The 13,761-nt window shown below is 40.5% G+C and overlaps 1 protein-coding gene across 1 annotated transcript; it reads right to left on the reverse strand.

Moving 5' to 3' along the window:
• Positions 1 to 2,361: 2,361 nt before the first annotated feature.
• LOC119067001 lies at positions 2,362 to 3,672 on the reverse strand. Its single transcript, XM_037169729.1, has one exon. The coding sequence runs from the start codon at positions 3,670 to 3,672 to the stop codon at positions 2,362 to 2,364; it is 1,311 nt and encodes a 436-aa protein (XP_037025624.1).
• Positions 3,673 to 13,761: the final 10,089 nt, after the last annotated feature.

Consider the following 13,761-nt stretch of genomic DNA (forward strand, 5'->3'; position numbering starts at 1 on the left):
GAAATTAACTAACGGTGGAATGCATGACGATGACTAATCGAAAAAATCAGTCGGTGGTAGCGGTTGTAGTTGTTGCAGTTGTATCCATTGTCGACTGTAATGATTCCGAATCGAATTGTTCTGTTGCTGCTTGAAGTGCTGCCCAGGAATTACGATTTCCATTTGACTCACATTCCATCGACTGTTGCGGAATTGCGTTCGATCGACACGTTGGATTAAATCTGCGCTTTTTGGTTTTCCTCTTAGTTACCGCAGGTTTATCATGACCACCCACGTCGTTGGGTCGTTTAGGTCGAGCAATTGCATTACTACCGCCGATCAAATCATGGAGGGCGTCAATTGAGTGTACCATAGTCGGTTTGCCATTAGGTTGAAGGGCAACATAGCAGACTCCATCTCTGGTAAACAGCTTGCTTACTAGGCCAGTTCTCTTTGCACTTTCACATTCTTGGAAAATCTTGTGGTTGGACGGTGTCAGGTTTTCTTTCACGTAAATGCGCTGAGTGGATGAAAATCCGATGTCCTTAAGGCTTAGATCTTTACGTGAGAGGTACGCTCTGAAGAAGTCGCTCTTTTCCATAGTCGATGCAAATTTCACCATGATAATCGGCGGGTTTGCGTTGCTGTTATTACGGAGGCGTTTTTTGAAAAATGTTTGTATCTCAGTGGCGATGCCGGTATCTCATACAAAAAACGTTTGTATCTCAGTGGCGATGCCGGTATCTCATACAAAAAATATTTGTATCTCAGTCCAGATGCCGGTATCCTTACCCAAAAATACTTGTATCTCAGTCCAGATGCCGGTATCCGTAACCAAAAATACTTGTATCTCAGTCCAGATGCCGGTATCCTTACCCAAAAACATTTGTATCTCAGTCCAGATGCCGGTATCCTTACCCAAAAATATTTGTATCTCAGTCCAGATGCCGGTATCCTTACCCAAAAATATTTGTATCTCAGTCCAAATGCCGGTATCCTTAACCAAAAATACTTGTATCTCAGTCCAGATGCCGGTATCCTTAACCAAAAATACTTGTATCTCAGTCCAGATGCCGGTATCCTTAACCAAAAATATTTGTATCTCAGTCCAGATGCCGGTATCCTTACCCAAAAATATTTGTATCTCAGTCCAGATGCCGGTATCCTTAACCAAAAATACTTGTATCTCAGTCCAGATGCCGGTATCCTCAACCAAAAATATTTGTATCTCAGTCCAGATGCCGGTATCCTTACCCAAAAATATTTATATCTCAGTCCAAATGCCGGTATCCTTAACCAAAAATATTTGTATCTCAGTCCAGATGCCGGTATCCTTACCCAAAAATATTTGTATCTCAGTCCAAATGCCGGTATCCTTAACCAAAAATATTTGTATCTCAGTCCAGATGCCGGTATCCTTACCCAAAAATATTTGTATCTCAGTCCAAATGCCGGTATCCTTACCCAAAAATACTTGTATCTCAGTCCAGATGCCGGTATCCTTAACCAAAAATACTTGCATCTCAGTCCAGATGCCGGTATCCGTAACCAAAAATACTTGCATCTCAGTCCAGATGCCGGTATCCTTACCCAAAAACATTTGTATCTCAGTCCAGATGCCGGTATCCTTACCCAAAAATATTTGTATCTCAGTCCAGATGCCGGTATCCTTACCCAAAAATATTTGTATCTCAGTCCAAATGCCGGTATCCTTAACCAAAAATACTTGTATCTCAGTCCAGATGCCGGTATCCTTAACCAAAAATACTTGTATCTCAGTCCAGATGCCGGTATCCTTAACCAAAAATATTTGTATCTCTATCTGTAATATAGGTCTATCTATGAGGGTTGGTTTTTAAGTCAAAAACAAAACCGAAATATGATAACAAACAAGAGCTATTTATTTAAGACATTTTCAAAGATTAAAAAAACTTGAAATTCCTCTTGAGACATTCAAGTTAAAAGTCTAATTGACTAAAAATGGAAATTAAAATTAATTAAAATGCAAATAAATGAAAATTCATTTAACGAATAAATTTTAAAAAAATCCAAAAAGTTCAAATAACGGACAGGAATTAATTTTCTTTTTTTTATGTTGATTTGAGATATATGTTTTAATCTGTTCCCATTCTCGACCTCGAAGTTCTGGAATCGAACTGCGTTTTTCATTAATTTCTGCGGTTGACGGAAGTGTCTTATTTCGGAAATGAATCGCAAACGCTTTTCGCACGGCACAGACTTCATCACTACTCCACCTCTTTTTCGTATATTTCACTGTAAAAAAAAGAAAAACGACCGGTTTTATATGTGTGTTAGGTATTAAGATACAAGGGTGACTAAGGTGAGTGTTGCAGTTTGCATTTGATGCGAATGATTTTGTCTCTAGATTAACTTACTTTTTGGAGCAATTAATTCATCAGATTCAGTTTGGTCAGAATCAATGTTTGCACGCTTACGGACAGTCGTGGACGTTTTTTGGTCAATTTCTGGCTGAGGAACATCCTCAAATGTCGATTCAGCTTCTTTTTCATAATCCATCAAATCGTTACTTGAATACGTTGCAGTTTGCGGATCAACATCAACCCCACATTCGACCTCATCGCTGTCCTCATCGTCACCGTCATTTCCTTGTGCCTTCTCCAACATTTGCGAAATTTTAACAAACTCGTTTTGTATTGGGTTCTTTCTATAATATTCCCGATGTATCTTTTCGTGGTGTCCCATATAGTCTGCAATCTCAGCAACGGCATTATCGTTCAATTCAAATGAGATGCAGACTGATGCCATATTCTTTCTTATAGTGGTTCCTCGTAAACGTTCTGGATTGACGGCACCGCACATATCTGAAAATGTTCTGATTGCTCGGACAGCATCGACCACTTTAATCTGATACTCAGCACACGTAGGCATTGCGAAGAGAAATGGATTGTGGCTGGCAATTCCGGCTTGATTTCGATGTTTCACAATAAGTTCAACACACCGCTCGACATCTGGTTTAAGGAGTGCTGCAACCGGCCGTGTTCTTTTACCTCTTATGAGTATCCGTCTGTATTTTCGTGCGATTTGCTTAGCGTCCTCGGAAAGTGACTGGAACAATTCGGTATTTTCGTCTATTGAACGACGATTTTCAAAGTCGATCAATTTGATGTTCTGTACTTCGCCAGTGCGTCTTCGATTGAATAGAATAATGGACGTTACGGTAAGTTCGGTCAACAACAGCCATTTCTTAAATGTGAAATGTGAGTAAACTTCATTGTAGCACTGCTCTCTTTCGCGATCAAGAAACACGGCGAATTTCTTTATGTCGTCAGTTGTAGGAAGTAGTTCCTCTTTTTCTCTTCTCATTTGACACTGTTGCTCGAAGACAGTCTTATTTATAGCAACGGATATATCAGATTGCATCAGCTTCAAGAAGTTCTCCGTGGTCCTTTGATTTTCAGGCTCGTCTTTCTTTATCCACTCGGCAATGAGATAGACAGCAATTTGTTTAACATGAGTCACAGCTGCAGCTGCGGTGGCAGGCGACTTAAATTCATTCGATCTCGAATCAAAACCAGCAATAGTTCGAATTGCTTCCACCACCGAATCATACGCCTTGGGATTGTAGATCGACGCAAAATCGGTTATTTCTTTGTTTATTTTTTTGACGGCGAAGAGCAAGCGCCCAGCCAGTCGTAAACGAGCCCGAATCATGTTATGTTGATAATGCGGAATATACTTCAAACAAAGGACATTGCCATAAGATATGATCAGCCAGTCATATCTAATTAATCGGACTATGGCGTCTTCTCGGAGAACGGGGAAAACAACAAGCCGTAATCTGTCACTTGCTTTTGCATGCAATCGTCCCTCTATGGCTCGTCCCAGAATTTTGATGATACGCTGACTGTTTGTGGGAATCTTTATACATCTAGCGGTGTGGTGTCTCAAACTTGTAACTTGGTAAGAGCCGAGACATCCAGGACACGTAGTCCAGAAAATAGCGCTGTTGTTTTTGCTTGGATCGGGTCGACGAACAGGAATCTGTTTGTCTTTGTTCACAGGATCGGTGTTCCATAAAAAATTGCCTTTGTTTCGCAATAGTGTTATTATGTCTACTCGTTCCTTGGAGCCTGCAATAATAAGGTATTATAAGTTTAGCAATTACCAAAAATACAGTTTTCCTAACTATCTTCATGCAAAAGTGCCCCAAAATCAGCTCAAATATCGGCCCCTTAGATTGAGTTACACCCGCAGACCCTATTTATTAGAGGAATTTGTAGAATTTTTAGCGTTTTCTGATGGCAAATTTTGAAGATAAAATGACATTGTCGTTATGACATTAATCAAATTTTAGAACGATCAAAATGTAGAAAGTAATTATTTGTTTCTCCACTGCACTTATTAAAATTACCGCAAGGGAAAGAGAAAGGGTAGCAAACGAGAACTAAAGCACTAAACCTGGATCTCTAACTAAAGAATCTGTTGAAAAATTATTACTTACCTGGTGGCAGCTGCATAAATTTTTGCACATCTATCTCGTTCTGATGGACGGTAAATAAGTGCCGTGCCAATGCAATGTATTTTTTTTTACAATAAAGACAACTTTGTCTTTTGTACTTCTCGTCGGACGACTGAACAGTCATCAATGCATTATCGCAAGAACCTTTCCGAGAGTTTGCAGTTATGGTGATTTCCGATGCAACATTTGGCGATGATTCATTGTTTGATGATTGGGACGAGTCCTGTTAAAACAAAAATACAGATCTTACAACAAAACTATGGTTGGATGGCTATGCAATTGACAACCTGACGAAAATTTTTTTTTTTCGCCTTTCAGTTTCAAGTGCTAGATGGAGTTTAACGTGCGTAGGCAGATCTTGTGCATAATCTCATTTAGTTTTCAACGAAGCAAAATTGGTGTCACAATGAAGGAATAAAATTATATTTTCGTTGAATTATGTGTAAGGCTCGTTCACCACTCGACCAAATCAAATAAACAAAATATTTTGAGAGTAATCTACCTAATCAATATCTAACAGTTTGTCGAAGACACTAAAACTGTACATCAACAACTACGCCCCAAGGCGAGACTCAAGCCGATTTCAGAAAATCGTACGGTTCTAATGCCTGTGCGGAAGTTGTCGTAAAATTTTCAGGAAAAATTTTCTTTCACGACTTTTGCATTTCAGCAGATAAAATCACAGAGCAGAAGACATACAAAGATTTTTATTTGATGATGGACTAACGATCCCATCCGCATCAAACACAGATGTGGAGTCGGAAACCTGTTTATTGGTTTGATGGTTCGGTAGACTAGCGATATTAAAATTTTTTCGATTTTTTATATTGTTTACCGTCAGGCAATATCAATGACTTACATTGTTGGGTATGTTATTCGTCAACATGTTTGCATCTTGCAATCCGACATCGTCATCATTGCCAATCAATTCGATCATCTCGGATTCGAACGTATCCACATCTATCTCGCTCGTAATCATGTCGAATCCCTTTAAAAAGATCGTCAAATCGATATCACAAGTACAACTAGGTAATATTTTACAATTCCTGAATTTAACCTAAAATCAAAAGTTTTATTTGTTTACGTTCATCATAACCTAACTATAACTTAGTTTCAGTGCTGCCAATGGCCAGAAATTTTATTGGTTCTCTTCTATTAACCAATAGTATCATGTAGAAAATTGGTCGCACGATGAGCGCCGAAATAAATTTTGTGATTTACGTTAGATACAGTGGCTTGCAAAGATTGCCTTTCATGTCAGTGAGAGCGAATATATCAGCCGGGAGAACACACACTCAAATAGAGCTACATCGCTTAATAGGTTTGTTCCAAGTAACTGTAAACACGAACTTTGACAACCCGTACCACGACAATTTCATCCTCAGCAACGTCGCTTACGTGATATTTCATACAAATCGAGCAATGTCGCCTATGCGATTTACACAGAGATATTATTGAGGTTATGAGGCCTTAGAACAAACCTATTTTCTTATGACAATTTTGCAAAATATTTTGCATTTCCGATGTAGGCAATTGTTTCTTTCGCAGGTCTAGCTTATAAAAACGTATTTATTTATTTACCTCTATTAAATCAACATCCTCCACATCAATATCAACGCCTATGGATTCTTCGTCGGTTGCATGATTCTCTTTTAGCTGCAATATTGAAAACGTGATCAATAACTACGCTGGATCAAACTATGTTATGAGTTACCTTCAGGATACCACCATCAGTCAATTCAATCTCTTTATCTTGTGCACCGTCACTTGCAGTGAACAATTGTAGATAGCCTCCTTCACCCTCCACATACATACACCGTGTTAGCTAAAATAATGCGATTTCAATTGTGAATTCGGTTTAAATCATCTTTTCGGTCAGTGCCTTGCAATCGAAAACAAATCGTTTTTATGAATACTAGACGAGGCCTTACTGCTCAAAAATATAACTTCATTTGTCGTACTACTACATTCGATACCAAGTCAACAACACGAAAAGAATCAAGTGATAAAATGAAACAGCTTCAAAAACTGAACATCGTCAGTGTATTCGAATGAATCAGGAAGACTCATTTTCTACTTCCGGTGTATTTTTATTCACACTAATCAAATTTGAGAAATTCACAAAATGTGACTCGACTGTGCTTGTTGTGGTTTCTAATTATTTAAATATTAATTATCGATCGATCCAACTGATCTTAAGTTGTGCGCTAAATTTCGATTTAAAACAGCCGATAACATGACATTACATGAGAATGTGGCTCATAAATTGCATCCTAGGTTGCTTCGATTAAAAACAAATAAAAACGTCAACGAATGCAATGCTTTCATCGATAATTTTTTAAATTTTGCAACTTTTTTATGGTATTGCTGGGGATATCAAGTATCTGTAGTATCTATAGTAGGTGAATGACAAATACTTGCACCTCAGTCCAGATGCCGGTATCCTTAACCAAAAATATTTGTATCTCAGTCCAGATGCCGGTATCTCATACAAAAAATATCTGTATCTCAGTGGTGATGCCGGTATCTCATACAAAAAATATTTGTATCTCAGTGGCGATGCCGGTATCTCATACAAAAAACGTTTATATCTCAGTGGCGATGCCGGTATCTCATACAGAAAATATTTGTATCTCTGTGGCGATGGCGGTATCTCATACAGAAAATTAGTTTAGTTTATTTATTTATGTCATAATATGAGTAAGGCCTGTGAGCCTTTTTTAGTACATATTACAGTAGGATGTCAATCAACGCAAGATTAATAATTAAATATAAGGAAAAATTCAGACTGTAAGTTCATAACTACAGGCAGTAAATCTAGTCAAAGTACGATAACAAACCGCTTAAGTCAAATAATAATAAAAACAGTTGGGAAAGAGCTACAATAGAATCACATACAAGCATCGACACATTATTCGTGGACGTAGGCAAATAACTCAGTCACTGAAACGATGAAATAACGAAATGGGTACAACACATGAATCTTAGACACGAAAATGGTCCCTGCATGCAACCTTAAAGCCAGTTAACGATTTAATTTTTTTAATATTCGGTGGCAATGAGTTATAAGTCGAGACCCCACCCGCGAAAAAAGACCGCGACATTATGTCTCCTCTCACTCTCGGCATAACCAGATTAAAAGTTCGCGTATTTGAGGTGGGGGTTATGCGTTCATACAGGTAACGAGGCTCTTTAAGGAGAAATGTCTTATGCATTAGCACGCATGCTAAGAAATCGAAATATGAGAACAAGTCGCAGCCAAGAAGCACATTGCTGGCTGCTGCGGTGGAGTCATAACGGCCCAAGCCACAAACGAACCTAATGCAACCCTTAAATGCCTTCTCTAGAACCTTCTTCGTCAAAGCCTGCAACCTTCCCATGACTTGCGAGCAGTACGTGAAATGAGGCATCAGAAGAGACTTGACTAGAATCAGCTTGACGGATCTAGGAAGGTAGCCAGCATGAGGCCATAAGCATCGGAGTCCAGCAAAGACTTTCGATGAGACCGAAAGGGCATGAGCTCGCCAGTTCATCAGATTATCAATCAGAATCCCTAGATCCTTGACCGTGTCACTATAGCCGATGTGAGTCCCATTCAGCTCCACCTGAGGGATAGTTGACGACCAATTCCCAGTGCAGATCCTGATTGCCTGCGTTTTACTAGCATTAAGTACCAGACCGTTCGCTCCCGCCCAGAACGAAATAGCCCTAAGATCAGCGTTGAGGTTATTCACGTCTTCCCTGACATTTTCCTTACGCACAGACAAGTAGAGTTGTACATCATCGGCGAAAAGGTGCACACGGGAAAACTTAACTGTCGCTGGAAGATCATTTATAAACACTGAAAAAAGTAACGGACCGAGAACCGAGCCTTGCGGGAGCCCGACCAGTATGTCCGAGAAGCTGGAGCTGCATCCATTAATCATTACCTTCTGCTGCCTATTACTCAGGTAGCTCCAAATGAAATTAAGTGCAGAAGAGGAGAACGTCAGATTTTGGTCAAGTTTATTAAGCAAAAGACCGTGCCTAACTGTATCGAAGGCCTTAGAAAAGTCGAGTAACAGGAGGACCGTGGCTAATCCACCGTCAAGATCCACCCTTATATCATCCGTAATCTTCAGTAAGGCTGTAGCCGTACCATGGTTTGATCGAAACCCAGACTGAAATCTATGTAACAGTCCAAATTCAGCTATGTACTCATTCATTTGACCCTTCATAAGCTTCTCTAAAGCCTTAGACAACGCCGGAAGTATACTAATCGGGCGGTAGTCCCGCAATTGTTTATCACGCGTATTCTTATGCCTCGGCAAGACCTTAGACAGCTTCCATGACTTCGGAAATACAGATTTAGTTAATGCTGCATTGAAAATGGTCGTAATCACTGGCAGAATAGCTGGTAGGATTAGTTTGATAAATGAAATCGGGATGCCGTCAAGGCCCTCAGAATTTGATTTAATGCTAAAAATGGCCTTGCATACTTCATGGCTGGTAACGTTACGAAAAGAAAACTGTCTACGGGACGTTGCGGAGTTCCCGGTCAATAGCCGTGGGGTATTCGACAAATTAATAAAAGCTGGGAAGTCTGAATAAATGCCTTGAGTGAAATGGACGTTGAATTCCTCCGGCGTATACGGGGCCACGGCATCACCAGAGCCCCTTAAAAGACCCAACCCACGTAAGCTGCTCCACAGTTTCGTCGTAGGTATCAAAGACCCGAACTTACGCGTGTAGTAGCGACGCTTAGCTAGTCGGATGATCTGTGAGGCTGCATTCCTCAGTCTTTTAAAATGAACAAAGTTACCGTCGGTCCTATGACGTTTCCATGCTTCATATGCTAAATCCCTGTCAATCAGTGCCTTGCTAACGTCATAGCAGAACCACGGTGCTGAAGACTCTCGTGCTTGCATCGGTTCTAAAGGAGCATGAAAGTTCAGCAGACGCAGCAGCTCTACTTCGAGGTTACTCACTGATTCATCGACATCGTTACTCATCATGATACTGGTCCAGTCAACTGACATCGCATCTGAAACCAACTTCTCACCGTCAATACGATGAATCCTACGCCTCAATGTGACCCCAGAGTCAATGCACGACATATCACATTGTACTGACATGAAAATCATGTCATGTTTAGAAATTCCCCCCAGACTAACCTGAGAGAAACGAGCAACATCACTAATAGAGTTAGTCAGAAAGTGGTCAATGCACGTAGAAGAAGTCTTCGAAAAATGTGTAGGTTCCGTCGAAACCAGTTCCATTGACAATGAACGGACCGCATCAATGTACCTAATCGTCTTGGCTGAACGAGAAATCAAGTCCTCATTAAAATCCCCAGCAACTATAACATTCGAATACCTGGAACTCAGGTCTTGCATGATGTCTTCGAACACATCAATGTCATCGATCCCAGGCGGCTTGTACATCACGCCGAACAGTACCTTATGCGACACGCAACTTAGTTCGACAAAGAGGTACTCAAGCGTCCCTATTCGGCTAACACTTTTTAGAACTACTTTCGAAGCAACACTTTTCTTCACATAGAGTGCCACTCCTCCATACCGGCGAAGTTCCCTGTCATTTCGGTGAAGTACAAAACCTCGCAGCTCGACCGACTTGTCTGACATATAAGACTTGAAGTGGGTCTCCGATATAGCAACACAGTGCAGATTTGCTCCCTTAATGACCTCCCGAAATTCATCAATCTTTGGACGAAGACCGTCTGGGTTGAGATGAGCAACATTCAGAGTAGGACTAGTCGCTGGGAACGCCGATTTAAGTACTACATTCTGTATCGCGATTGGAATCTCCGCAGGGTTAGGTCTCACACTTTGGGTCATTGCCATTTTCAAAAACGATAGAGGTGATGCAGAGGAACCCGCAGTGAATGATTCAAATGATGTATGACAGCGATGATATGATGAATGAATGAAATCAGTGGTACTTACGTCAATGACAGTGTCCAAAAGTAATGTGGATGATGCGATGTTTAATCGTATACTTTCCGTGTTTGTTATCGTGTACAAATAGAAAGAAAAGACCTTCAAAATTCAGCCAAAATCCTATCCTCGTTTTAGTAATCAGAAGCTTGACAAAAATGATAATGAAAATGTGAAAATTAAGTTTATGACAGATAAAACAATGAGAAATGAGATATAATTCAGTATACTTGTCTTTGAATCGAGCATAACGATGACCAAGCGAAATTAACTAACGGTGGAATGCATGACGATGACTAATCGAAAAAATCAGTCGGTGGTAGCGGTTGTAGTTGTTGCAGTTGTATCCATTGTCGACTGTAATGATTCCGAATCGAATTGTTCTGTTGCTGCTTGAAGTGCTGCCCAGGAATTACGATTTCCATTTGACTCACATTCCATCGACTGTTGCGGAATTGCGTTCGATCGACACGTTGGATTAAATCTGCGCTTTTTGGTTTTCCTCTTAGTTACCGCAGGTTTATCATGACCACCCACGTCGTTGGGTCGTTTAGGTCGAGCAATTGCATTACTACCGCCGATCAAATCATGGAGGGCGTCAATTGAGTGTACCATAGTCGGTTTGCCATTAGGTTGAAGGGCAACATAGCAGACTCCATCTCTGGTAAACAGCTTGCTTACTAGGCCAGTTCTCTTTGCACTTTCACATTCTTGGAAAATCTTGTGGTTGGACGGTGTCAGGTTTTCTTTCACGTAAATGCGCTGAGTGGATGAAAATCCGATGTCCTTAAGGCTTAGATCTTTACGTGAGAGGTACGCTCTGAAGAAGTCGCTCTTTTCCATAGTCGATGCAAATTTCACCATGATAATCGGCGGGTTTGCGTTGCTGTTATTACGGAGGCGTTTTTTGAAAAATGTTTGTATCTCAGTGGCGATGCCGGTATCTCATACAAAAAACGTTTGTATCTCAGTGGCGATGCCGGTATCTCATACAAAAAATATTTGTATCTCAGTCCAGATGCCGGTATCCTTACCCAAAAATACTTGTATCTCAGTCCAGATGCCGGTATCCGTAACCAAAAATACTTGTATCTCAGTCCAGATGCCGGTATCCTTACCCAAAAACATTTGTATCTCAGTCCAGATGCCGGTATCCTTACCCAAAAACATTTGTATCTCAGTCCAGATGCCGGTATCCTTACCCAAAAATATTTGTATCTCAGTCCAGATGCCGGTATCCTTACCCAAAAATATTTGTATCTCAGTCCAAATGCCGGTATCCTTAACCAAAAATACTTGTATCTCAGTCCAGATGCCGGTATCCTTAACCAAAAATACTTGTATCTCAGTCCAGATGCCGGTATCCTTAACCAAAAATATTTGTATCTCAGTCCAGATGCCGGTATCCTTACCCAAAAATATTTGTATCTCAGTCCAGATGCCGGTATCCTTAACCAAAAATACTTGTATCTCAGTCCAGATGCCGGTATCCTTAACCAAAAATATTTGTATCTCAGTCCAGATGCCGGTATCCTTACCCAAAAATATTTATATCTCAGTCCAAATGCCGGTATCCTTAACCAAAAATATTTGTATCTCAGTCCAGATGCCGGTATCCTTACCCAAAAATATTTGTATCTCAGTCCAAATGCCGGTATCCTTAACCAAAAATATTTGTATCTCAGTCCAGATGCCGGTATCCTTACCCAAAAATATTTGTATCTCAGTCCAAATGCCGGTATCCTTACCCAAAAATACTTGTATCTCAGTCCAGATGCCGGTATCCTTACCCAAAAATACTTGTATCTCAGTCCAGATGCCGGTATCCTTACCCAAAAATATTTGTATCTCAGTCCAGATGCCGGTATCCTTACCCAAAAATGTTTGTATCTCAGTCCAAATGCCGGTATCCTTACCCAAAAATACTTGTATCTCAGTCCAGATGCCGGTATCCTTACCCAAAAATACTTGTATCTCAGTCCAGATGCCGGTATCCTTACCCAAAAATACTTGTATCTCAGTCCAGATGCCGGTATCCTTAACCAAAAATACTTGTATCTCAGTCCAGATGCCGGTATCCTTACCCAAAAATACTTGTATCTCAGTCCAGATGCCGGTATCCTTACCCAAAAATACTTGTATCTCAGTCCAGATGCCGGTATCCTTAACCAAAAATACTTGTATCTCAGTCCAGATGCCGGTATCCTTAACCAAAAATATTTGTATCTCAGTCCAGATGCTGGTATCCTTACCCAAAAATGTTTGTATCTCAGTCCAAATGCCGGTATCCTTACCCAAAAATACTTGTATCTCAGTCCAGATGCCGGTATCCTTAACCAAAAATACTTGTATCTCAGTCCAGATGCCGGAATCCTTACCCAAAAATATTTGTATCTCAGTCCAGATGCCGGTATCCTTAACCAAAAATACTTGTATCTCAGTCCAGATGCCGGTATCCTTAGCCAAAAATATTTGTATCTCAGTCCAGATGCCGGAATCCTTACCCAAAAATATTTGTATCTCAGTCCAGATGCCGGTATCCTTACCCAAAAATACTTGTATCTCAGTCCAGATGCCGGTATCCTTACCCAAAAATACTTGTATCTCAGTCCAGATGCCGGTATCCTTAACCAAAAATACTTGTATCTCAGTCCAGATGCCGGTATCCTTAACCAAAAATATTTGTATCTCAGTCCAGATGCCGGTATCCTTACCCAAAAATGTTTGTATCTCAGTCCAAATGCCGGTATCCTCCCGTCAAACATTTGGTGCATGCCGAGAAGAACCGACGTATAAATATATTGCCGATAGAGACCGATGATATTGTAGCAGTCATTTAATTTGACGAAGGCACACATTTACTTCACACATCCACTGGCAGACACATAGTCACATACAGGCACTTACAACCACACACTCGCATACAGCCACACACTCGCATACAGCCACACAGTTGCATACAAGCACTTACAGCCACACAGTCGTATACAGGCACTACACCATAATCGGCTGTAATTCTGCGCGGAATCTGCAGTAATTGCGTGCAGAATCGGCAGTGATTATGTGCAGATTCGGCAGTGATTATGTGCAGAGTCGGCAGTGATTATGTGCAGAATCATCAGTGATTATGTGCAGAATCATCAGTGATTCTGTGCCGAATCTTCAGTGATTCTTCGCGGAATCGGCAGTGATTATGTGCAAAATTGACATCAAAGATATTAAATATACTGTGTAGGCAAAGGCACTTTAAGTACTATATGTAGCTGCACGCCATGAGCCACAACATTGCGGGAATAATAAAGCAGTTTACACCGTTTACATTCAGTTTACATTCTGACTGCGTTT

The sequence above is a fragment of the Bradysia coprophila genome (assembly GCF_014529535.1).
Source record: "Bradysia coprophila strain Holo2 chromosome X unlocalized genomic scaffold, BU_Bcop_v1 contig_117, whole genome shotgun sequence".
Taxonomy (NCBI): Eukaryota; Metazoa; Arthropoda; class Insecta; order Diptera; family Sciaridae; genus Bradysia; species Bradysia coprophila.

Coding starts and splice junctions, on each gene's coding strand:
- LOC119067001 (XM_037169729.1), bottom strand. CDS start 3,672: ATGATTCGGGCTCGTTTACGACTGGCTGGGCGCTTGCTCTTCGCCGTC.